At 43.0% G+C, this 26,246-nt stretch overlaps 1 protein-coding gene across 1 annotated transcript; it reads right to left on the bottom strand.

Moving 5' to 3' along the window:
• Positions 1-801: 801 nt before the first annotated feature.
• Positions 802-21,809, bottom strand: slc8a4a (solute carrier family 8 member 4a; the record flags this gene model as incomplete). Its single annotated transcript, XM_080779682.1, has 7 exons — positions 20,592-21,809; positions 19,470-19,987; positions 7,643-7,749; positions 7,227-7,345; positions 4,301-4,400; positions 1,939-2,211; positions 802-1,181 (listed from the first exon to the last, which is right to left on the bottom strand). The coding sequence occupies exons 1-7, from the start codon at positions 21,666-21,668 to the stop codon at positions 802-804; spliced, it is 2,574 nt and encodes an 857-aa protein (XP_080635808.1). The 5' UTR covers positions 21,669-21,809.
• Positions 21,810-26,246: the final 4,437 nt, after the last annotated feature.

The raw sequence follows: 26,246 nt of genomic DNA, 5'->3' as shown, positions 1-26,246 counted from the left end.
GATTCATGACTGTATGTATATAGACAATATTTTAGGCCAATAAAAAATACTATATACCAAATTTTCCACTTTAAACAAAAGAAGCCTGTCGGCTATGCATTCATATACCAACAGACTTTCTGTTACTTCTTTCCTTAATTGTTTGTGCTTTCTCATTTCACAGGCTTCCATCAATTATGATTTAGGATCCAAGCTTGTCTACGATCGAGGGTTTCCATGGAATAAGCCTGCTGACTGTTGTAATTGTTATTATTGTAATTATAGTGGTTGCTATTGTTGCTGTTCTCATTATTATTATTGTTAGTGTCCAGTTTTGGGTCTCCCTTCTCTCTCTGCCTTTCTCTCTCCCTCTCTCCCACCCTTTCTCTGTCTCTGTGTACCTCTCCCTCTCTGTCGCCCCAACACAGTCGAGGCAGATGGCCAACCACTGGAGCCTGGTGGTTTCCTCCCGGCTCCCGTTAAAGAGTTTTGCCGTGCCACTGTCATGTCACCAGATGGTTTTTCAGGAGGGAAAACGTTGGGTGTCTGCTGTATACTGTATGTAAAGTGTCTTGAGACAACTTGATTTGACACTGTAATAATAGCATTGAATAGAATTGATCCACATTAATTGGAACTTGTTAAAATCCCAGTACCTAAAGCAAACCTCCATAACATAGTAGATGGTTAGAAAAGTTCAAAAGTTCAAAGTTCCAGTGTTGATCAGATACTGTACAGCATCAATAATAAATAAGAATACAAACATTATACAAACGTTCATGAATATAGACTACAATGTAAAGACAAGTTTCTCCCTCTGTCTCAGAAGCCAGGTATGTGGCAGTAGGCCGTTAGTGAGGACAACAGGATGTAGAAGAACCAGACGGAGACGAAGAAGAAGACAGTGATGAGCTTGGCTGTCCGTGGGCCCCCAAGCTCGCCGCCTGACACGTTCGATCGGCGGCGGTACATGAGGATGGCCACGCACACCAGCGCCATGATGGTGAAGAGAGTGACGGAGAACGCCAGCGAGCCGGGCTGCACGTGGAACTTCTTCCCCTGGGTCTTCCAGTACACGGATGCAATGGTCCATGCCACGCCGATGCCCAGGAACACGTTCACGGCGTTGCTGCCCGTCACGTTACCGATGGAGGCATCGGCGTACTGGTCCTGAATGGCAGCCACTTTACTAGCGAATGTGTCTGTGGGAATACAGAGGATCGTATGTGAATGTTGTGACAGAAGCACAAGGCAGACAAGAGGGGCATTATATTTCACCTATCATGACATTTCCAAAATAGGGACGCCAGGTTGAAAGGGTTCATGACACTATCATGTGCTTGTGTTGTTATTTGCTGTTTCTATAGAATGCGGCAGATTGGTTTTTCTTCATCCCGGAAACTCACGTCTTTGTTTATGATTAAATACAAATGAGAAGCCTCTCTGAGAGTAGCCTAAATGTTAGCCTGCAAAGTTAGTCAGCAGTCCCTGGAGGAGCTACAACAGTTGTATCCTGGGGAGTTCACCTTTACTGGGCAAACTCCACAACAGTGTCCGCCATTGATTGTGGATTACTACATGATTGAAGATGTCAAAGGTCATAATTGTAATTTTTGCCTAATGGTTCTTCATTGATTATGCTCCATGTCAGCTGCTATGATACAGCGTGCATGTGTGCGTGCGTGCTTGCGCTCACTTCAACACAGTATCATGGTCCTAGTAGGCTGCCTGGGAGAGTGTGCTGTAACTTAATAAGTAGGCCTATGTGTGCCCATCCCTTTGGAGAGAGAGAGAATGAAAATATTCTTAACTTTTTATAGTTTTAGCTATAATTAGGTGTGGTTGTCACTAAATCCCAAGGCAAGCCTAGATTTGTCACATGGCACACTGTTTGCGAACCACTGGTCTAGAGGCTATATAGCCTATAGACAAACCAGACCCTGTAATGTAGACACCCACCTGGGACGGAAGTGCCGAGGGCCACAAACACAACAGCAGTGACAGAATCTTTGAGACCGACGGTGCAACCAAAGTGAGAGGCTAAGTCACCCGTAACGGCTGTCAGAGCACCTATGAGGGAGATGGAGACAAAGAAGCAGGCCCAGCCATTCCAGTACTCTGTGGGCGGGACAAACGCAAACAGAACCTTCCAGAACACTGTCAGGAAGTGCATGATGTAATCGAAGCAGGAAGGTAAACGTTCTTCCCCACTGTCTTCCTCGTCGTCATCACCTGAGAGAGAGAGAGAGAGCCATTGACTATATGCAGATAATATTTACACGTTATGTCTCTGTTTCTTAACGTCTGGTCCGGGCCCACCAGGAGTCCAAATGGTCCCTTTCGGATTAATTCTGAGATCCTACAAATGGAAAGAATTGTAAGGGACCAAGCCCGTCCTGAAGGCACCTTGGTCCCTTATTGTTTTTTTTCTTTCCTCCTCCTCCTCCTTCCGCCAAAAATAGCAGTTCTTGCTGAACCGTGCAGTCGGTTTTCGCGAAACTCTGCAACATGGTAGAGGGCCATGCCAAACAGTGATTATGCGAAGCCCACGACCATTGGCCAATAGGGTACTCATGTCATCACAGAACTCCATATACTGTATGGCCAGAAAAGGAATACAGACACACACGACATAATTGTGCATAAGACAAATCATAGGCCGGTGCCCAACAGGCACTGTTCTAGTAATAATATAATAATAATGGAAGTCCAGCTCTGAATAGGTTGAAACCTTGGCCGAATTTGGAGTCGTACCCTGCATCATAAAGTCGACGACTGACATCACTGGCTGCCAGATGAAGTTCAAGATCCCCATTGGAGTCACGCCATTCCCATGTGGGTCATTTGATTTTTAAATTCTGTCTTAAAAAGCATCTTTATTCCTTGGCTTTTAACCCAGTATGAAAGTTGCCTTCTTTTATTTTTTTCTTATGGTCTCATCGAGCTACCCAAATAGAAAAGGAAGTATGCCATGTATCGTGCCGCTTCTTCTAGAAAACCAGGTGAGATCTAAACTCCAAGTCAGCCCCTTTCCAAAACCAGGTGAGATCTAAACTCCAAGTCAGCCCCTTTCCAAAACCAGGTGAGATCTAAACTCCAAGTCAGCCCCTTTCCAAAACCAGGTGAGATCTAAACTCCAAGTCAGCCCCTTTCCAAACCAGGTGAGATCTAAACTCCAGTCAGCCCCTTTCCAAAACCAGGTGAGATCTAAACTCCAAGTCAGCCTCTTTCCAAAATGCCCTGGTTTCCAAGTAGTTTGCATTGGCAATGAAATAATAATAATAATGTTAATAATAATACTTCTCTGTATTGTGTACATCTACTGTAACTTTAACTCCCCAGTTATTTTAGCTGAGACTAGACTGGAGTGGGCAATTACATTTGATAGCTACATAAAATATTTGCCATGTAATGCATTTTTAATGCCATGAATATAGGCTTATTGGATGTTGTTTTTCAAACAAAGTATAATACAAGTGGGACTAAAAACAAACCAAAGACAAGCACAGCGTATATTTCGGAATAATCTAGCAAATAGCAGTGGAGCAGTGAAGACTGTCGCAGGGCTGTATGATATTGAAAGTGCCCGAGAGTGTTACTCACTAAATCATGTCTGTTAGTAGAACCAACGGTTCCCGGGGGTGATTATTTTATAGCCAGTGCAGTACTCTGGGATGCGCCATTTCAAGACTTTATTTGTCCTAAATGTGAAATTCATTCTGTAGCTCGTTATAAAAGAAATACACATGCACACAATATGCAAAATAGACTCATGAAATGGATCAGGCAGAACATGGGGCTTAGTGTGTGTGTGTGTGTGTGTGTGTGTGTGTGTGTGGGGGGGGGGGGGGGGGGGGGGGGGGGGGGGCATCAGTGGTCTATCTAGTAACTTATTTGGGCGGCGGCAGCACATTTATGCATTTTTATATGATCATTTCTCTGCCAGTCCTTATATTTGGCACTAAAGTCGCCCTTCTTCAGAGCAGAATTTTAATCTGCTCCGAGGAAGGCTGATTGCCTTGGAGAGCCGCTTTTTCCACTTTGGTGGTTTAGGATTTAAGTTATTATTATTATTAATTTATAGCTGAGCACCCACTGCCTAAACTATATGGGCAGCATCCAGAGGAAGCACACCTGCCTTTATTTCTATAGTTATTAAAGTTATCAAATAAAAAAGTACAATATTTGCCCCTGCGATGTAGTGGAGTAGAATTGAAAGTACTGAAAAATGACTTTCCACCACTGCTGTACTGCAGATGTCACCGAGGCTCTCTGGTTTGTGAAATCAGGGGCTGTACGCGTTGATCATCTGGAGACTCACCTGCACTCACAGTCACAGCGCTGACGAACTGTTCTCTCCAGCTGCTGCTGCCCACAACCAGAGCCAGGTTGGTCTTCTTAATAAGCTTATCCACCGTGTTCTGCCACACCCCACAACAACAAAAAACAAAACAGACATTTAGTCTTTGTTTTCCTTCACTTCCTTCACTTACTGTGAGTGAGAAATATACAATCTTATACTCTGTAAAATGTTTACAGTAAACAGCCTCGTGGTATATGGCCTGTATAGGCTAAATGTAAAATATTTGTACATTTGTTATTATTTTGTTCTTATGTTTTCGTATTTTGACCATGTCCGCGTTTAGGGCTCGGACAACTGCAGGGAAAAGACTCTTTCTATTGGCCGAGCTACACGGAGCGTGCAAGCGTGTGACATATGCGCAGTGTGTGAAAATAATGCGCATGCAAAACGCTCCTGGCTACACAAGATCTGTGGGCGCGAGAAGATTTGCAACAATATACGCATATGTGCCACATACGCACATAAAAAAATAGAACCGATCCTATTTTTAGAGCATGCGTATCCGGGGCCCACGCTATCCACGTGTTTTTCCAACCTGCTGTGGACTGTACACAGTAAAGTCCACGCACGGCTCGGTGTAGCCCGGCTGTAAACCTTGAGCAGCACTGTTCATTTTGCATCATCACAAACTAGTCACAAACATCTACTACTAGTCACAATCACAAATATCACAAACTAGTGCTCTCTCCAAGTGCTGTCTGCTGACCCTCCTCTGTAATCATGGGTTGAGGTGTTGACCACATCCTGGTATTGTTGTTTACGGCAGGCCAAGAATAGTGATAGTTTGGTACCTGATTCCTCTTCTCGCATAGCAACAGCGCAGCAACCGAGGGGTAGAAGAGAGTCTGCATCTTGTATGAGAGCACAGTTGCTCTTCTGCTTCTTCCCTGTTCATGAACAGCTCTGAATAAATTGTACTCTGTTTTAATAATATCTGGGACTTATGTTTTGAGTCTTTCTTGACTTACAGGAGTAATTCACCGAAAACATGAAGCCTTGAATGAATGATATGTAAATTTGGCATTCAACACATTTCTGCCACAAAAAGGGACGCGAGAGAGCTCCATTTGGTGCGCTCAGCCAACCTCACCATCCTTCCTGTCCATACCATATAGTCATGCCCCCTGACGGGATGCTCTGGGTTGTATCAGAGTAGAAAGATGTTAGGATCTAGGCGCGCTGACACCTCCCTCAGTTGTTTGTGAGGATCAGGGGGTGGAGGGCCTGTTGTGGGTCAGTCATCAGGGTCAGCCACTGCTGCAGGGCTGCCATCAGTGTTGTCAACAGGGCCTACTGCTGCTGCAGGGTTGTTGACAGGGCCTGTTGTTGCTGTGGAACTGTCCTCTCAGTCCTGCTGCTGTTACGTGGCTGGTGTCAGGGCCAGTTGTTGCTGCGGGGCTCCCGTTCGAGGTCTGCTGCTGCCACTGGGCTCATGCCAGGGTATGCTGCAGCTGCTGAGCTCTCAACCCGAGGGGTATGATTTGTGTTTGGGGTGAGTGTTCGGTGGGTGGGTGGCTGGCTGGCTGGTGGGGGGAGTGTGTTCTTTGTCCCACTCTCACCCACTCTCACCCATTTCAGAATGCTTGCTCACGCCTACAGCAATATATAAGTACCATCGACTCCCACAATTATTTCATTGTGATCCAAATATATTTTACAGAGAGAGAGAGAGAGAGAGAGAGAGAGAGAGAGAGGGTTGGCCATTACAGCAGCACAGACTGCGACACAGTGGGCTGGGATTACTGCTCCTCAATCGATTATTAATAAATAGGTGCAATAGGTAAGTGTTTATCAGATCCTGTGTTTGCGTCACCTGTGTCTGCTTCTGTAACCTGTTGTTGTCAGCTCTCTGATCTGTAGCCTGTAATCCTAAAATCCCCCAAACATATTTCTCTACAGTTATTGCCCTGCAGCAAACCTTGAAGGCCCTGTAGCACTCAACCTGTCCCAGGGCTTAAAGATCACAAGATCGCATGATCCTTAAAGTTCACATGAAAGAAGGAGTAGAGTACGTTGAGTATGTTGTATGAAAAGAAATCAGCAAAAAGTCCATAGATTTGGCTGCCACATGACGTCACGGAAATGTGGCACTTACTGTGGCACCCACATAGTCATAGTAAATGTATTTTGCCATTGACTTGGCCTAAAACGTTTATATGGAATACAAAGTTCCGTAAAAAGTCCATAGACTTCAATGCCACATGACGTCACATTAGCCGCTCAAAAAACCATAGTCCCGCAGTAGGTTCTCATTAAGCAACCCCGAAACCCGGACAAATCAAGGGAATGGGGGACACTTTCTTATTGTCTTAACCTCATGAATAAATAATGTCTATCTAACTATCCTGTTGTGCACCACTGTTGTTTATTCTGATTTACCCTGCGCTGACTGGCACCCTAGAGAGTACTGTAGCACTGCAGTGCACGGAGCATCTTCTACTTTGAATAATGGAATCAATTAAGGTAGCTGGGAACACTGAAGAAGGCTGTCCAGTGTCTGTAGAGCTACGCGTGGGTGGGTGGTAACACACTTCCGTTTTGCCATGCACATTCACTGTCCAAATTTCTTAAGAATTTCACTGTGAAATATCCATCTTAATAAAGGCTTTTAAACCTTTTGCCAGAAGAGTGCTTTGGACCTTTTGTTGAACTTTTGTATTCCGTAAAAGAACACCTTTCATTACATGTATTTGGAATTCTTAGCCCTGCAGACTGTTTCTGATAAATGTCAGGGTGGACAGCAGGACATAGACCTATAGTATATGCTGCCGTTGGCATACAGGTAAAGCATGATGTCACCAGCCAAAATCCTGTCACTGAGTGTAAAACATGTTTGTGTGATTGATTACCATTAATGATCACGAAGAGCTTTGCTTGCGGTTACCTTGAATTCATAGGACTCTTCAATGACGACGTCCAACCGGGTGTGTTCTCCCAGACTGGGGCAGCCCATCTTGGCGACATCCTCCAACCCCACTGCTGGCTTGTTATCATTGGAGTCTCCTGGTTACAGAGGAGGAGCACATTCATGGCAACCCACAGTGGGCATCATACACCGTAAGATCCAGTGTTAATCTAACTATGACAGCGTAAAGGTTTATTGCACATTAGTTCATGAAATTATTACTCATAGTTCAATTGGTTTGCCGTAGCTTGGATTTGGGTTATATGGTGTTGTTCACTTAGGGTCAATAAAAAGCGGTATGACATTGGGAAGATTCCAAGGGTCCTGGGCAGATATAGGGGCCCTCATAGATGACATGGTCAATATTTGGTATCTCTGACTCTAAGTTGACTTACCGTGTTTCTGTCCCACCTCTAGCAGAATGGGCTCCTCCAGGACGATGGTGAAGGTCTTGTTCTTCTCATACTCTTCATCATCAATAATCGGCACTTCCAGCAGCTTCCTAAAAACAGGCAGGTTTGAATTCACTAATCATGTTAGCGGTGCTGATTAAGTAAGTTAATGATTTGAATGGACTGTGTTTCTGTCCTACTCCTCACGCCTTGTCCATGGTGCTGAAGAGTTATGCTACACTACAGTATTATGTTAGTGAGTGCTGTCCATGGTGCTGAAGAGTTATGCTACACTACAGTATGTTAGTGAGTGCTGTCCATGGTGCTGAAGAGTAATGCTACACTACAGTATGTTAGTGAGTGCTGTCCATGGTGCTGAAGAGTTATGCTGCACTACAGTATGTTAGTGAGTGCTGTCCATGGTGCTGAAAAGTTATGCTACACTACAGTATTATGTCAGTGAGTGCTGTCCATGGTGCTGAAGAGTTATGCTACACTACAGTATGTTAGTGAGTGCTGTCCATGGTGCTGAAGAGTTATGCTACACTACAGTATTATGTTAGTGAGTGCTGTCCATGGTGCTGAAGAGTAATGCTACACTACAGTATTATGTTAGTGAGTGCTGTCCATGGTGCTGAAGAGTTATGCTACACTACAGTATTATGTTAGTGAGTGCTGTCCATGGTGCTGAAGAGTTATGCTACACTACAGTATTATGTTAGTGAGTGCTGTCCATGGTGCTGAAGAGTTATGCTACACTACAGTATGTTAGTGAGTGCTGTCCATGGTGCTGAAGAGTTATGCTACACTACAGTATTATGTCAGTGAGTGCTGTCCATGGTGCTGAAGAGTTATGCTACACTACAGTATGTTAGTGAGTGCTGTCCATGGTGCTGAAGAGTTATGCTACACTACAGTATGTTAGTGAGTGCTGTCCATGGTGCTGAAGAGTTATGCTACACTACAGTATGTTAGTGAGTGCTGTCCATGGTGCTGAAGAGTTATGCTACACTACAGTATGTTAGTGAGTGCTGTCCATGGTGCTGAAGAGTTATGCTACACTACAGTATGTTAGTGAGTGCTGTCCATGGTGCTGAGGTTTAGTTGCGTGGTAAGGTGAATGCTGCTCGAGGTATAAAGCTGATTCTGGCACCGAAGCTTAACCACTCGAACCCCAGCATCAATATTCTGTCGGGATGTGTGCATGTTTGTGTATATACTGTAACTGCAATATGTGACCATACATTCCATTCCATCTGTCCAACATTTGGCTGCTTGTAACAATGAGTGAGTGACAAATTAACCATCTTGAATCTTGAGTCATAATTTGAATGAATGTGTTTGACGTTGGCTGCCCTGCTTCTATACATACAGTGCTAAAACAGTATAACAGCCCTTCAGTTGTTTTCAATTCAGCATTTGACAGTTGAATATATGTAGAGTATATTTGTGGAAAATATAGCCTATTTACAGTGTTAAAGGACAACTTTAGTTTTTCTCAACCAAGGTTCATGTTTTAGGTTGGTATTAGATAAAGTAAAAGATGAGTGTTAATTATTTTTCATTTGCTGCTTTCTTTCGTTTTAGGGATTTTAGCTATTTTTGACAGGGGGGCGGGGGCATTCGAGCATGGGGCTAAATATGTAATTTCTTACACAATTTTATGGTGATTTATTTTATTATGGTCCTAATAAACGCCATGAAATTACATCTGGCCACAGAAGATCACAAGATCTACGGAATGTGAAGGTAGCCTACTGGGGGAAGGCTTATACAGTATGTATCTCAATATGTCAGTTTGTCACATTCAATAGATCCTGTGATCTTTTGTGGCCAGATGTAATTTCTTGGAGTCTAGTATAGTCTATAGTAAATTAAAAAAAAAATTGCCATAACATTTTGTAAAAAAAAATACATATTTAGCCCCATGCTCGAATGCCCCCGTCCCCCTGTCAAAAACTGCTAAAATCCCTAAAACGAAAGAAAGCAGCAAATGAAAGCAGCAAAACCTTGGTTGAAAAAAACTAAAGTTGTCCTTTAACAATATACTTAAGTAAGTTGAAATGGCTTAGATTGACCGTCCACACTTACTGTTGTATCAGCTGGCCTCGCCTTTACTTGTTTCCACCCCACCTCTTTTCTAATATATAATTGTCTGTATCAGCCGATCAACAAGGTCGATCCCCTTTACAAAGCGCTAGACCAGGGAGATGCACTACTGCTGCTGTGGAGCACCACACCTAACTTCAGCTTGCCACATGTCTTAGTTACCCATACCAAGCTGTGCATCTTTGCTATTTGTCATCTATTTTGACACAGGTAAAATATTAATCTATTTTAACATGAACTAGTCTCTGATGCAGCAATGTAGTTCCTCAACATTCCACAAGAGGGTATACTCCATCCATGCCATCAACCTAATTCCAACCAAGATGAGCGAGTGAATGAGAATGAAATCATCTAGGTTCCACAAAGCCGGACATTTCAGATTGTGTCAACGGTGTCACAGAGCGTAGAAATGTACATTGATGTTCAAAATAAATAGTATTTTTTGTGACAACATTCTATTGTGTTTTGTAACAATCCCTCCCACTGAGCACTCCAAGCCCATCAAACCAACTGGGAAATATGTGTCACGCCACATGACCCTGGCTGGTTACATATAGTCTACATGTGTGGTTCCTTGCCATGCCTCGTTGTGAGCTAACGTGCGTGCCTCAGCCTGTTCCATTCTCCTAAACTGTCACATTGAGTCTTATTTCTTTCTGTGTTTCTCCCTAATGATGTGTGGGAGGGTGTCTATTTCTGTCGACATACACTCAATGGGTTGGGTACTTTCAAACATGGGCTGGCAGAGGAACACAAACCAGGGGGCTTTTACACAATGTTGATACGCTGTGACTTGTCAAAACCATGTTGATGGGAGAACAGAGATTTCCTGGAGAGTTTTTACTAATGCTAAGGATCTTGTTGCAATGTTGGAGGAATTAAGAAAAGGAGTGTAAAGTTCTTGTTCTTGAAGGGTTGATGTTATAGTCTATTGGTGGGATTGTCACCCTTGGTTTCTCCTGCATAACCATAAACTATACTGTCCAAAATATAAAGATACAAGACCTTCTCTTGTAAGCCACTGTGCTATGCCACAGTGTGCAGATATCAATGTACATATTTGTGTATCAGTGTACATATTTACCCCTATGGGTCCCCTTTTCACTCCAAGTTATATTAACACTCACTTGCTGTATTCACTTGCTGTGAAGCTATTACTCAACACTCACTTATAATTAAACTTGTCATGTTGTCCTGTGATGTCACTAATGCTTGTCTTTCATATCCCAGAATTGATTATTAATTATTAATCAGAGCCTGCCTGTGTGTTCCATTCCCCCCTCTTTTTGACATAGCCATGAGCACCCTACATCTTTATAATCCCCAAAGATAGAAAGACATTATGTATCTCTGCTATCAAACAAAACTGTGTATGCTTGAGTGTGTATTTGTTCTGGGCTATAAAATCAGTGCAGGGTTTAAAAACAGCTGCAGGGAGTGCAAATCCTCTCCACTGTGAGAAAAGATTAACCCAAATCAATACGTTGTTCTTCAAAGAAGCAGTAAGATGTTTTTCTCGCCATTACCCTGGGGTAGCTTGGTGTATTCTACTATACTAGGAAGTAGGAACTAACACTTCTAAGTATTTTACAGCACGAGCAACTAAGACTTACAGTTATAGATGTTTACACTACTATACCAATGAGTAAAACTTCCAAGTATATGTGACTTGCCATCTACTTACTTGCCATTAACTCTTCCAAGTATACAGTACAGTATAATTATGTGACGTATAACTGACTAACAACTAATGCTTCCACAAACCACTATCATGTCCAACAGATTCATTGCGACCAAAGGTCGCAGATTACCCTGAAAACCAGTCAGTCCGTCCATCACGCCTCATGACACGCTCCATATATGCTGTGAATCCATCACGCCTCGTGACACGCTCCATATATGGCTGTCTCCATATATGAAGATCACAACACTAACCTCATAAACCCTGGGTAGCCATACATGGAGAAGACTGGATCATCACCTAGATCTGCATATATGGAGCCACCCGTCCTTCCTCTTCGAAGTCACCCTTTACCTGTCCATTCAAACTGTAGACAGGCTCGCCCCAAAGTTATTAGCGCAGCCGCGACCGGCAGGCGGCAAAAACTAGAGTTCTCAACAGGCCCGAAAATGAAGGCCCGGCCCTGGGCCCTAACTGGGTTGGCCCTTCCTAATTAGTACACATTTTGCGCCCTAAAACGTAAAAAAATTAAATATATATATGCCCATATTATAATATATGGGCATTTCCAGACCTGTTGTTTCAGCGCATCTCGCCCTCAGGGCGTCTTACTGCATGGTACTAACTGGTAATACTAGCCTCTAACACTTACAACCGTTGATTTTCTGCACACTGTTTCTAAATCGCATGTGAATGAATAATCCATGGTTATTATTCATGCTATGGGATAAATGACACATGATTGGTTAATTAAATTTGTGTCATACTATACAAGAAGACATGCAGGACTCACTGATATGCGGTATATTGTCAATAAAATATGAGAGGTGTAACAAAATCTCTGGAGATTGGCGGTTAGGCGACGTCAGGAGAAGAGAGAAGAGTATAATAAAGACCAATTAGAAGACTAAGCAAGAATCCTCCAAACAAACAACAAACAAGTCTTGCCCGCATTAAAACCTGAAAACCTCTAATCTGCAGTGTGGTGTTCTCCACTGACAAATTACCTAAATAGAGAAAACATGTCCCTCTGGCATAATGAAAAACAATCTTCAGAATTAACACAAAGCTTGGAATCCATGTATAGAGTTTTACACTCTTTCATTCATATATATATATATATATTTATATATATATATATATATATATATATATATATATATATATATATATATATATACGTATCAAAGGAAGGGACTGCACACTCCAGGGAAGGTTTTTCTCTCTTTTTTGATGTCTATGCCTGCTAACTAGACTTACACCTCCTACGGGTCTTTTTGGATGTGCAGGAGTCCCTTTTTTGTCTCGTATATAATATACGTATATCTCTCTCTCTCTCTCTCTCTCTCTCTCTCTCTCTCTCTCTCTCTCTCTGTCTCTGTCTCTGTCTCTCTCTGTGTTTGCTTAACTTTCATAAGAGGAACTTAGAATTGCTCTGGACTCTGGATGCAGTGATGAGTCTATGAAAGCCTATGAATTAGCCTGTCGCTAAGTCCCACCCAAGCCCGCAATTGTTGGCCAATACCACATTAGCAACGGTTACTAGGTTAGGATCCTCGGTCAAGCTTGCAATGCTGGTCAAAATGGTTAAGCAGTGTCAATAAATATATTTGACGTACAGCATGTGTGGGTTTGTTTTCTTACCTTATGAGCAAGTCCATTCCATGAATTATTTCGCTCCGTTGTGCAGTTTAATAGTAGCCTACATATTAGAAATAAAAATAGGCTCTCATTGACTTCCATTGTAACAGGGAAACAACTCTCAAACTCACTCTTTTAGAACACTAAGCCGATTTTATTTTTAATAAAAAATATCAACTGTAATGTTTTTGTTTTGACTTCGGTGTTGCCACATTGTGTGAGAGATATAAGCCAACCCACCTCCAAAAACAAGCCAACTCTTAAAGCCAATTAAGGAAAAACAAGCCAAAACAAACACAATAATATGACCATATATAATCCTAATAAAAATATTGTATGCATTTATCATTATAAATAATATGTAGGCCTATATCTATGATAATTCATGTTTTGGTAATGTATTACAGTACTAATTATTAGCCTTAGGCCAAAAGTAGCGGGAAATAAGCAGACTTGGCAACCCTGTCAAGTTTGTGTGGAAATTAAGTTCCTGTTTGCCTACAAAACGATCTGATTGGTCTGAAGTAGCCTCGGTCCCAGACTTACCATCCAGAACGTTGTTTGTAAACAAATGCATTTGATCTCGTCCACTTGTCGCAAACACCATACACAATTTTGGACGTGTTTGAGGGAGATGCTTTAGGAGAAATGTCTGGGACTGCAGCTGGGTGCATCTCAAACAGCATGGCGACTTAATTGTTTACAAACGAGGAACACCAGAACCGCTTCACTGTATATCTCCAACCAATATAGTTACTTTATAAATCTATCAAAAGACGAAAATAAGATGCCATGAGTTTTCCTGATGTCATAAACTGTCAGAATCAGCTTTTGTTGTGTTCGCTTATGTGCTAACTGGCTGATTTTGAGAGCTGTTTCCCCGTTACAATGGTCAATGAGAGCCTATTTTTATAGATACTATTAAACTGCACAATGGAGCGAAATAATTCATGGAATGGACTAATTTGCTCATAAGGTAAGAAAACAAACCCACACATGCTGTACAGCAAATATTGACACTGCTTAACAATTTTGACCAGCATTGCAAGCTTGACCGAGTTTCCTAACCTATAGTAACCGTTGCTAATGTGGTATTGGCCAACAACGGGCTGGCGTGGGACTTAGCGACAGGCTATAATTCAAGGCTTCATGGGGGGAGTAATTGATAGAAAATAATAATAATAATAATTAGGGGATGATCTACCCCTTTAATGCATGGACATAAGAGACTCAGCATGCAAACTCCAGAAGATATACTTCCACAGTAGGTCTAATTAGATAAGCCGGGTGGCAGTGGAGTAACGTTTCTGTTCAGAAGGTCATCTGTTCAAATTCCTGGAGGTTTGGGAACTATTCTCAACCACCATTGTTGTGATGCCCTTGAGCAGGTCACATAATTACCAAACTGGATTATAGGTGGATCTGTGCAATTGTATGGATGTGAAACAGGGCATTGCTGCTCAGGTCCAATATCTCACAGTATACTGTTGTAGCACACACTCATGTATTATTGCTTAGAATGTAGAAATTGTCATTGTTCCATACAAGCACTCTAAAAAAGAGCAGTTATGTATAATACAAACCATGATGTGGAGAGTCGTAAAAGTAGAGAACAGTCATCTGCTATTCGGACCAAAAGGGTTTTCATGAACCCGGTCCGGTACGGTATATCTTGCATTATTATTTCTGCTAAATAATATTTCTGCTATCTAGCTAGCTATCTAGACTGAAAGAGAAACAGTTCCCAAGCTGTGTGTCTCATAGCTCATTAGCTCCTGTTGCCATAGCATCAGGCAGCTTGATGTACATGTACACCCTGATGCTATAGTATGTTGCAGGGACTTTTACCCTCCATCCAAAGTAAACGTTGATGCTGATTGCCAAGCAGGGAGGAATTAGGTCCACTGTTTTATAGTCTTTGCAAGTCGACTTGCCCGGGATCTCAGGGCAGACACTTTGACTACAAGGCCACTAAGCTGGTATAGCGAGCTAGCTTAGAGCGGCTTTGACTAAGTTGGTTTCCAGCAGGATTTATTTCTGTACGTGACTGCACGGGTGAAATGGTTTTGGGGGAGAATATTCTATTCATTTTCAGAGTTTTCCAAAAGACTCTTTGGTGGACTTGAAATTAGTTGGAGTTAAAACGTCTGGTCTACTGGAAATTTCATGAACCCAGAAATGGTGATTAGCAGCCTATAGACTTTTATGATAGAACGTATCTATACAGACCTAATAGATGAAATTAAACTAGGGGTTTTTCATGATTTTGAATCCATTCCAAGCATTAGATTTGCACAAAAAACACCCTTTGGGCTAAAAACGCCCATAGCCCAAATGTGTTGACCTCAACTTTTAGCAACCAAGTTTAATTTCATCTGCTAAGCCTATAAAGGACATTTGAATCATAAAAGTTTATACTATCCAACATTTCTGGGTCTAACATGGGACTTGCAGTATGGGGTCTTCCAGTACAAACACTGTAAAAAGGCTGGTGGCATACTGTACTTGAAGCAAGGTAGAAAATCTTTTTCGTTTTTTTGTCCATGTGAATGATTCACCCAGTATGACTCTCTCATGTTGCACGTCTTGATGTTTGGGTCATTATTGATCCAGTCCTGTCGGCATAAGCTGTGAGTAGTAAAGAATATATCCCTGACTCTCTGTATCGACTTCCCCCAGAGAAGTCATTGCGCTCACAGTTCACAGTTCACTTTCATCTTTGCTTACATAACTGCTCCCATTACATACATACACGCACACATGCACACACACACACACACACACACACACACACACACACACACACACGCACACACACACACACACACACACGCACACACACACGTGTGTGTGTGTGTGGCTCACTAAGCCAGCCAAAAATGAACATGGGCTGTAAATAAACGAAGGCATAAAGGTTTTATGCAGATCTTCCCCATATCCAGTATACAGAGCTAAATAGTTATCCAAATTAAAAGTGGACATTTATTTTAGCTCTGAGAATGTGTGTGCGCGTGCGTGCGTGTGTTGGGGGGTAACTCGTAACCTATTTACTGCAGTGCAGATTAATTTAATGGGGAATTCACAGAGCCATCTCCTCATCTGCTGGGACCCCCCACACAACATACAATTCAACAATACATGCAGGGAAACACATACTGACACGCAAACACATACAGTACAGGAACATAAACATACATGCCCGCATAGATCGCATGCCAACAAACATGTGTAAACAACATCCACACACATGTCAATGCATACACACACACACACACACACACACACACACACACACACACACACACACACACACACACACACACACACACACACACACGTGCACCCACACAAGCCCCTTAGCGTTGCTGCTGACTGCTGTCATCTTTCAGATTCCGCCCAGGGAGAAAACCCAATTAAAAAGAGCGAACTCTGTTTGAAACAGAAACTTTGTCTGTCTGGTCAGCAGAATAAAAGGAAAAAGAAACGCCAAAGAAATAAACACTGACACATGAAGCTCATGCACGCCTGCATGTTCACAGTCAGACACACATAGTAGTACAAAAACAAACAATGTCCCCTTTATCACTTTGTATATCATCCTGAATTCTATTTCAACATGTATTGTTGCTGATCTACTAACAAACGCAAACACTATTCAGGGGTCTGCCATGAGTCATGACAATATAGTCACACTAGGGACCACATCAGGGTCCCCTGGGGGCCACAGGCACACCGTTGCTCCAATCATCACCAAGCATGGCACAAATTCTGGCGGTCAGATTCAGCACAATATAGGACTGGATTTGAAGAGCATGCCTGGAAGTCTAGTAGATACATAATGTAATATTGCATGGCAGCAAATATGCATTGTGTACTAAACAAACATGCAACAATGATGACAAATACTACAATTGATTGTTTTTAAACTAAACTGACTAAATATAGGCATTCATTTAATGTTGTACTGTATCTCTCATACACTGCAGAAGGAGGCATCATTAACGTGGATGCGGTTACTCCCATCAAAGAAAGAATTGCATCACCGTGGTCTAAAAGTGCAAGTGAGTCAGGATGATTTAGTGGGACCTGGAACTAAATAATGCCATAGAGAAGGCTATATCAGACTTAGCAATAGGCAGCCACAAGAATTCAGTTTTCATTGTTCCTTTCAGAGTGGGAGATTGTTAGTACTAACTTTCATCCTTATGCGCGCACCTTGACTATCACCATTTACATAATTATCTTTTCAGCAGCTGTTACGTTTGTTCCCCTTTAAAAGCAACATTGTGTTTGATTTGTGTTCAAAGTGAATGTGACAGCCACACACACACACACACACACACACACACACACACACACACACACACACACACACACACACACACACACAAATGCATAGAGGCAGGTATACACACAGATATACTGTATGTGTGTGCAGGTGAACAAGCAAACTAACCGAAAACAACACAAACTGACAAATAAATTCATCATTTCCCGTCTGAACTGCTAGGCAGGACAAAATGGAATATCTTTTCTTTTGACACAATGCACATTCACCTGGCTTTTTTCCCTTTCGACCAACCCACACAATACACCCACACACCAGCCCTGAAATCCTCTTCACAGGAAGATATTCATCTGGCTCTTATATACACACACGTACGCAAGCACCAAGCACACACACGCAAGCATGCACATACATGCACTCTTAATTCAGCCATGGTTTTATATTACAGTAGCCTGTATTCGAACAATATAAGTCCTGACCTATATACTTTATTGTATGACAAATATCAAAAAGAGCATATCTATCCATCTATCTGTCTGCTGTATCTGTCTGTCTGTCTGTCTGTCTGTCTGTCTGTCTGTCTGTTTGTCGGTCTGTCTCTCTGTCTGAAATTGTCTTCAGTAAAGACAGTTATGTTATAGTACAGTAGGTATGCATGCATTCAAAGAAACATACCGCCATACAGTATACTGTATCGTACTGTACATAATCAAATACATTTTCAGACAATTACTTTGTTTTGGGATTTCAAATCTGCTTATTTTCTCCATAGTTATTAAAATGTTACGGAACTTACACGAATTATAGAGTCAATGTCAGCTAAACGTCGCTTGCAGTTAAGCAGTCATGGAAAAGTGTCCTCCTCTCTGCTTTTGCATGCATGAATTGCTGTCAGATAAGCTGATAATTATAAACAAATATAAGCCTGCTTTGATAGTTCATCACCCACTCATTTTTCTAGATGTTTCTCTCCGGCCCTTGCTATGTTAGATAATACATTCAGACAGAATTGGAGCTGGAACACTAACATTCAAGCTGATAATGGGTTCTCTCTGCTGATTGGAGGAAATTGGGATGCTGAACAGAAAATAAAGGAGTTGGGCAAATGGGGAGAACCCTGAACAAACACTCTATAGCAATGATTATCAGAATATAGCTTTAACCTTTTACCCAAATTATATATCACAGAATCGTTGACGACTTCACCATTTTCATCTTCATATTGGTTCTCACTAATTCTCTACCATAATATGGTACCATTTTTGTTAACTCACTCTCAAAGGAGGGCTTTGGACAGTCCAGAAACCTGCCTACTAGTGACATCATCAATGGGGATCCATTCCAAGCTAACACATTGGAGGCAATGTGGGGTTCAGTGTCTTGACCCACGGATCACTGGACGTCGTGCTCTACCTCCTGAGCTACAACTGCGCCACAGCCTACACAGTATAACCTATCCTGCCTCACTTTCCATGCTTTACTCATCACCCAAATCACATACAAATCACAATCTCTCTTCCTCAATAACAGTTAAATCTACTTACCCCATCAACTGCCAATGGGCATTAGTAGATTGCAAGCACAGTGGTGTAAAGTCTACTCTCTAAATATGGGAAGTCTGTTCTGCCTTTATTGAAGCAGAGATGCGGAGAGGGCAACAGCACTGGGAAGTGTCAAGAAAGAATTGTGTGCTGGGATTTCATCCCAGGCCTGGGAGGCTAACAAACAACTCCCTGTTTCAGTTACATATATTATGTTCTCTTCAGGGAGCACTACCACAGTTTTCTACTCTTAGCCACAGAACAGTTTACCGGAGCAATATAGGATTTTAGTGCTCAAGGGCTCAGACGTTATTGACGAAGAGGAGATCATTTCCCCTTCACTTTCTCTGCCCAGATTTCCCCAGCCAGCTCTGAGATTTAAAACTCTTAAACCTGAATGTTAGTTGTAAAGCTGCATCTCTCATCTCTAGGCCACTGCCATACTTTAGGCAGGCTCCCTGCCACAAATGGTTTATTACAGAGTAATTCATAATTAAATAGGATTTTGACAGTGACATCATTTCAAATTCCTGAATTTGTGAGAATGCAACATGATGGTGAGTGACTCACATGGTCTCGTCGTTCTGAAACTCCAGTTTCCCCGAGACTTCCTCGTAGTCTTCCCCAGCTTTGGCAGTGCCCTCTATGGTGTGGTACGGAATGGCCACCTTTCCCCTGGCACCGGATGTACGGTGAACTTTCACCTGCATACTGCCGATGCTCTCACTGACTCGTGAGGTCTCACTCTCGAACGTGAAAATACCGGCATGGTCGTCATCGTAGATGGTCACTGTTGCAGAGTGAGCGTTTCCCAGGGCTGCCTTTGGCGGAATGTGGGGCAAGATACCCACCATGCTGTTGCTTGAGGTGATGGAGTTGGGTTCTAAGATGGAAACCTCTGCGCGGTGCGCGATACGGGGGTTGCTGAGGTGCACATAGAAGTGCTCGTCCTCTTCGAATATGTCATCATCAATGACTCCAACGGTGAACTCTTTCACCGTCTCTCCAGGCTTGAAGACAAGTGTGCCTTCAGCGAACTCGTAGTCAGAGCCAGCGTTGGCAGTCCCGTCTTCAGTGCGGTAGTCCACCTGTGGGCACACAGGGACTTTGTTGGTGCTTGAATAGGTTACAAAACTCATCACATAGCACAGAAAAACATGTAAGCATCTGGCCTAGAAGTGCTCCCGCTTCTCTCATCCTCTTACTGAAAGGAATACAGCATACTGTGTACATAGTGTCTGTTGTCTACTTAAGACTTGTGTGTCATGCATGATATGCAATATCTTATAAATTGCACCAATGTGAGTCCTGTGAGCTGTGACACGTCTATTTAATGTCAGTAGTCCAGCGACAGGTCTTAATTGTATTATACTGGGTCCAGTTGTCACTACACCATGTGAAATGGAAAGCTTCTTATTTGCACAACCATGCTTGTTCTTTATTATTTAATTGCAATTCTAAACCAGTTTAGAAATTCAACTGAAGATGGATTTTGTTTAACCTTGCGCAAACCCTCAACTCTCACTCCAATGATTTTGAGCACACACCCCCTCATCCATTACACTACTATAATCCATTTCAAGTGGTAAAGTGAGTGTACTTAATCGTAGGAGTGATTTGACACCAAGGGGGCGAACGCATAATGTCAACCACGGTAAATGGTAAAGTTTGCCAAAAATCACAGTCTCTTACCTTCACAGTGCAGCCACTCTCTCCCCCATGACGCGTGACAGACAACTTCATAGAACCACAGTTCTCAAAGCACTGGTAGTGAGAAGGCTCAAACTGTAGGTAGATAGTATGGGGATCTTCTTCTTGGCCACTTGCCTCATGACAGCTCACCACTTTTCTTGCTTGGTCGGCAGCGTGCTTTTTCAGAATGTTTCCGGCTCCAATCATCATGCGTGTCGCCTGGATGCGATAAAACGCCCGGCTCTTCTGCTGCTGGACCAGCACCTGGTAGTTGGCCATCTCGATCAGCTGCTCCATGTCCTTCTCAGGGTGCCTCTGTTTCAACTCTTTCAGCGTCCGGGCCATATCCCGACGAGCCTCTTCCTCCTGGTCCTGTCCTGGGCTGTCCCCGCCCCCACCTTCCTCTACCCCCTCCAGCATGCCATCCAGAACGTCTTTGGGGTGAGAGTTGGAGTTGATGCCCTGACCGTCCATCTCCAAGTCCATTTTGGTGAACATGGCCTCCGTTTCAATGATGATGCCGTGATCCTTTTTGACGCGGTAATGCTTATGCATGTACTTGTAGACGAGCAGACGTCTGTCTGCAATCCAGGCCTGCACCACGCAGATGGGAAAGAAGAGGAAGGTGAGGACCGCTTCCCACACCTCTACTTCTCCTGGGGAAATCACAGCCAGGATGAGATACAGCCAGATGTAGGCAAACACGCTCCAGGCAGCGGTAACGAAGAACACCCGCAGATGCTTTATCTTGCGAGTTTCATTTTCCGGCACCACGTACACGCAGATGGCAATGATGATAAACATGTTAAAAGCAGCGCTGCCCACGATGGTGCTGGGCCCGAGGGAGCCCGCTTCGAACTTATGGCCGACCACTTCGATGACGGAGAGCAGGATCTCTGGAGCGGAGGAGCCCAGGGCCATCAGGGTGAGGTTGGACACCGTCTCATTCCAGACGCGCACGGTGGCCGTGGTCGTCTCGCCGTTGGGTTTCTTGATTGTGATCTCCTTCTCCTGGGAGGTGATGACCTCGATGGAGGACATGAAGCGGTCCGCGATGATGGACATGCCCAGGAACATGTAGATGAGAGCCGCAAAGTAAACAATGGCACGTGCCACCTTATCGCCCACCGAGGGATTCTGTGGATTCCAGGTGGGCAGGACAACTCCTTCAGAGCAGCTGTCCTCGCCAGAACAGTTGCCTGGCGCATCACTTCCGGCTGCATGGCTGGAGCTGTCTTGAGATGCGTATGAAATGCCCGGGAGGAGGAGGAGAACCAGCAGGAAGGAAGTGACATGGCAGGAGCTTAAAGATGGATGCTTGCCTATCAACATGGCAGTGATGGGAGTGGCGGGAGTCCTCAAACCCTCTTCTGAAGCCCCAATCCACTTCATGTCCCAATGACACTTCTAGAATAGAAGACACAAGGAAGAAATAAAACATTTTGTATGGGGAATAAAACAATTATTTTTCAGGTAGTACTGGCAGTCTGTTCTCCGTGGTGAAGAGAAAAATAAAACAAAATAATATAGGATGAGAGAAACACCTGGGCCACCTGGGATCCATATACAGATTTAAAGGATACAGATTTAAAGGAAAGGTATAAATGTCAAATATGTTAGAATGAAATGAAGATCCATATACTTTTAAACATCAATGAATTAAATATTGCCTGTCTGCATGGGCACTTTATGTGTTTACTTTAATCCCAATACATCTGCATTTAGACATGAACGTTTTAACTGCAAGATCAGACTTCCTACCCGGTAACTAGGCTATTACACCAATAATTATTCTCATGACGTATGCATTCCAGCAGCTCTGTCGAATGGTTTATAACAAACTCCTCAACACAAAGGATGTGATGAAACTACACTGTTCTATTTAGGGTGAACACCTATATGTAAGAACCTCGTTGAGATAAATGGAAGAAACGGGAGGGAGAGGGTTGACAATTATGGATGTGTCATAGCTCTTATCAGTGGGTTGTGTGCTCTTCTTTACATGTTACTAAAGCATTTATTTCCTCTAATATTTCTTCCCTTCAAGGCAGAAAATCCAGTGCCTCATATTAGTCTATTACGCCCTTTTCTCTCGCTCTGGCGTTATCATTTAATTAAGTCTGACTCTTGGATTTGACCTCAAAATGAGATCAGGTATGAGAAAGTACTGGCACCAACTAAAATAAAACATTGTATTCATACTAATAGTTCATATTTTATCAAAGCTGTATAATTCACATTGGATATATTCGGCGTATACATACGTACAGTATGCCATTTTGACATGCATTATGCTTTGTTGAGAGAGTCATTTAATAATGCATCTGAATCCTTTTCACTGGCCATTATAAATGTGGTGCTTTGCTTGCAGGCCAGTAAACGCAAGGTACAGGCGCAAAATAAAGCTTACCAGTAAGACCGTTGACAGGTCTCTGTAAAGCACAGATCAATTCTACAACAATAAGATTGGCATCCTGCATCCAACATGACACAGACAGAACAGCACATATATCTGAGACTCTATTCGTCTAGGTCTGGCAGAAACATAGAAACCTTGTGACTCCGTATTTCATGAATGTTTCAGAAAATGTGTGCCCTATTTTATACTTTGTTGTATGAGCAGAAATAGCAGAAATAGCCGATCTGCAAGTTCACAACGTCTCACGGTGTCACAGGTTGTGAGCTTGAAGATCTGCTATATGCTCACTAAAAATGTTGAGTTGTTGTTGAGTCTCCACCAGGCCGAAGGCATGGGGAGAGAGTATGTTTTGTACTCCCTCCGTGTGTCCGCGTGTCCGTGTGTCCGTCCGTCCGTCTGTGTACAGCTAATCTCCGGCACCGTTAACCCGGTCGATGCCAAATTTTGCACACACACTCCCTGGATGCCAACATGAACCTCTGCCCCAAGATTTCCAAAACGGCCTGTTATAGTGCCACCAGGAGGCCGCTTTGTGCAAAACAAGTTTTTGGACAGTACACCTACAGATTTTGTCCCAAGATCACGCAAATTGGTACACAGTCTCTCTAGAGCAGGGTTCCCCAATAGGCGGCCCGCGGAGCGCCCCCTTGTGGCCCATGGAAGAATTTCATTTTTTTTAAGGGTCCCAGATATAAATGGCATTAACTTGGGGTCAGTAGCCTATGCATGTCAAACTGGGCATCCTTTTCAAATGGGGTCTTGCCCTGAAAATTTATTTTCAGGGCAAGACCTCGACCTCGCGCGTGCAGACTCGGCCCCCAGCCTGGTACGCTAGTCAAAATATGGCCCTTGAGGAAAATGAATTGGGGAACCCTGCTCTAGAGCCATTCAACGAAACGGGTCTTTCAGATTTCTCAGACTCCATCCTGATTGGCTAAGATTGGAGTGCTCAGTTTCAAACAAAATGCTGCAAATCATGAACACATTGTGTGATTTCCGTGAAATTGTGCACGCACATTCCCACTAGGCCGAGGAAGAAATGACACATGAATATTTTCAACTCAGCCTCATGGTGGTGCTATAACTGGCCGAAAAGTGTTTTTTTACCTCTAACTGCATGGATCTGTGGATAACTTTGTATGCCAACTCCATAGAGGCCAAGGAAAAAGCCTGGAATATTCTGCTCTTTATAGCGCCACCAGGAGGCCGACATATGTAAAACACATTTTCTAATATTACTCCATTTTATACAAATTTCACACATGCTCTCCATAGTCATGTGTCTTTTCAGGAGTAGGCTGCTATAGTAGGCTGCTATTAAGTATTTGTGCTAATTCAGTATTTCTGTTATATATTTAATGCATTTCTTATTTTTTGTTTAATTTGCTTTGTTTAATTGGTTTGTTTACAGCCATTATTTCTGTTGCAGCTAATGCTTTTGTTTTGAAGGTGATGGGCAGTTCTGGAGGCGCAGATGAGTCTATTTAATTAAGTGAGCACACAGGTAGTCAGTGAGCACCGGGAAGGTCCATGGTTTTTTACCAGCAGGTTAGGGAGAGCACTTTGACATCTTGTACTGTATGTCTGTCAGTGTCTGGAGAAGCAAAATCAAATGTTGCTGCCTGACTGGACAATGGTCTTATTCCCTATACCAACTGCGAAAGATTCGCTGCCCGGTGCCTTTAGTGGCCTTTTACGTTTTTATTGTTAATGGTGTTAATTAGCCACTACAGCCGCTTTGTACCCGTTTTGTACAAATCGCCACAACTACTCAAAGCAGCGTCCGATTGTGGTGAAACTGTGCATGCATATTCCCACTAGGCTTTGGAAGAAATGCGACTTGACAGTTTTCAAATCAGCCTCATGGTGGTGCTATAACAGGCCACACACACACTCCTATCCTCCTGGTGGAGACCTGTGCCCAGAAGGGCACTTTTTCTAGTTTATTATGATTTGCCCAAAACAGGGACGCAGTTTGAATGTGGTTATGTTTGAGTGTAGGTTTTATAAATATTTTACCATTAATGAGGAAAAACCCAGCACAATCTTGTTCAGCAGCATTTCATGTATTCAACACTGATGTTTCGGTCGCTTTTTCTTCATTAGTGGTCATTTGATATACTGTCCAAACATGCATCTGAGTGTATGTGCGAATATTTCCTTTGAAAATAAATATTTAACCAACATTAAGTATTAACAAGAGCTTGTGACAAAATAATAAGTACATCCTTTGTATTCCATTTCCTGAAAAGTAACGGTTTTGGACATTCAAGGATTCCATCCAACAGCGACATATTATTATTTCATTCACATTCCCCATGAAGATTTCACGCCGAATTGAAAAATAGACCACCTTCCTGGAAGAGAATCGACAATGCCCCCACACACATTCTCATTTGTATGCAGCAGAGGAAAGCAGTAATCTCTTTGCTGACCTGTAACATGGCTCCAGAGAAATGTGTGTGTGTGTGTGTGTGTGTGTGTGTGTGTGTGTGTGTGCGTGCGTGCAAGGCAACATGTTTGTCAAAACGTTGGTAATAGTATTTTTGGCATCGGGACTATGGGCTGTGCGACCTCTCCTTTCTATTATAAAATGTGACAATATATCTGTGGCATTTCATTGTAGAGCTATTGCCTGTTATAGACATTTCATTATTTATCTTAATTTATTGATTGATTTGTGTCTTCACATTCTCCGCTGCCCAAATTTCCCTTGAGGGACAATAACTATTTGCATCGACATGACCTGATATAACACTGGGGTGGGTTTTTATGAACTTGTAATGGCAGCCATTTGTGGATTTTAAGCATACGCTCCATTCCCATTGAAATGCATTGGCAGAATCCGCCCATAGGTAGAATAAAAGTGCTGTGTGAATGTGCCTTAAGTCAGTTATTCATGGTTCTAAATGTCGGCACTTGCCAAGAGTTGATTTCAGCTTGATTGGAGCTACAGACTACAGTAGTATGCTAAGCAAGATCAGTACCATGCATGGATAGCTGCTGCTAAATGGAGTAGAGATGTGAATGAACAGAATATTGTCGCTGTCGTTATGGAAATGCAGGGAATGTAAAAAGAAAAAAATCACACCCGTGTGAAATGAGTGGTGCAACTCCGTGTGGGGGTCCCCGGGGGGCATTTTCGTGCTCGGACACAGCCAGCCAGCCAGCCAGCCAGGGACGCGATTGACTAATTCTCGTACCAGTTGCCGTGCACTTCCCACCGGCCCCGCCCA

The sequence above is a fragment of the Protomyctophum bolini genome, assembly GCF_963924005.1.
Source record: "Protomyctophum bolini genome assembly, chromosome: 13".
Classification (NCBI taxonomy): Eukaryota; Metazoa; Chordata; class Actinopteri; order Myctophiformes; family Myctophidae; genus Protomyctophum; species Protomyctophum bolini.
The sequence above is the reverse complement of the archived record's forward strand: the minus strand, read 5'-3'. Positions and strand labels throughout refer to the sequence as shown.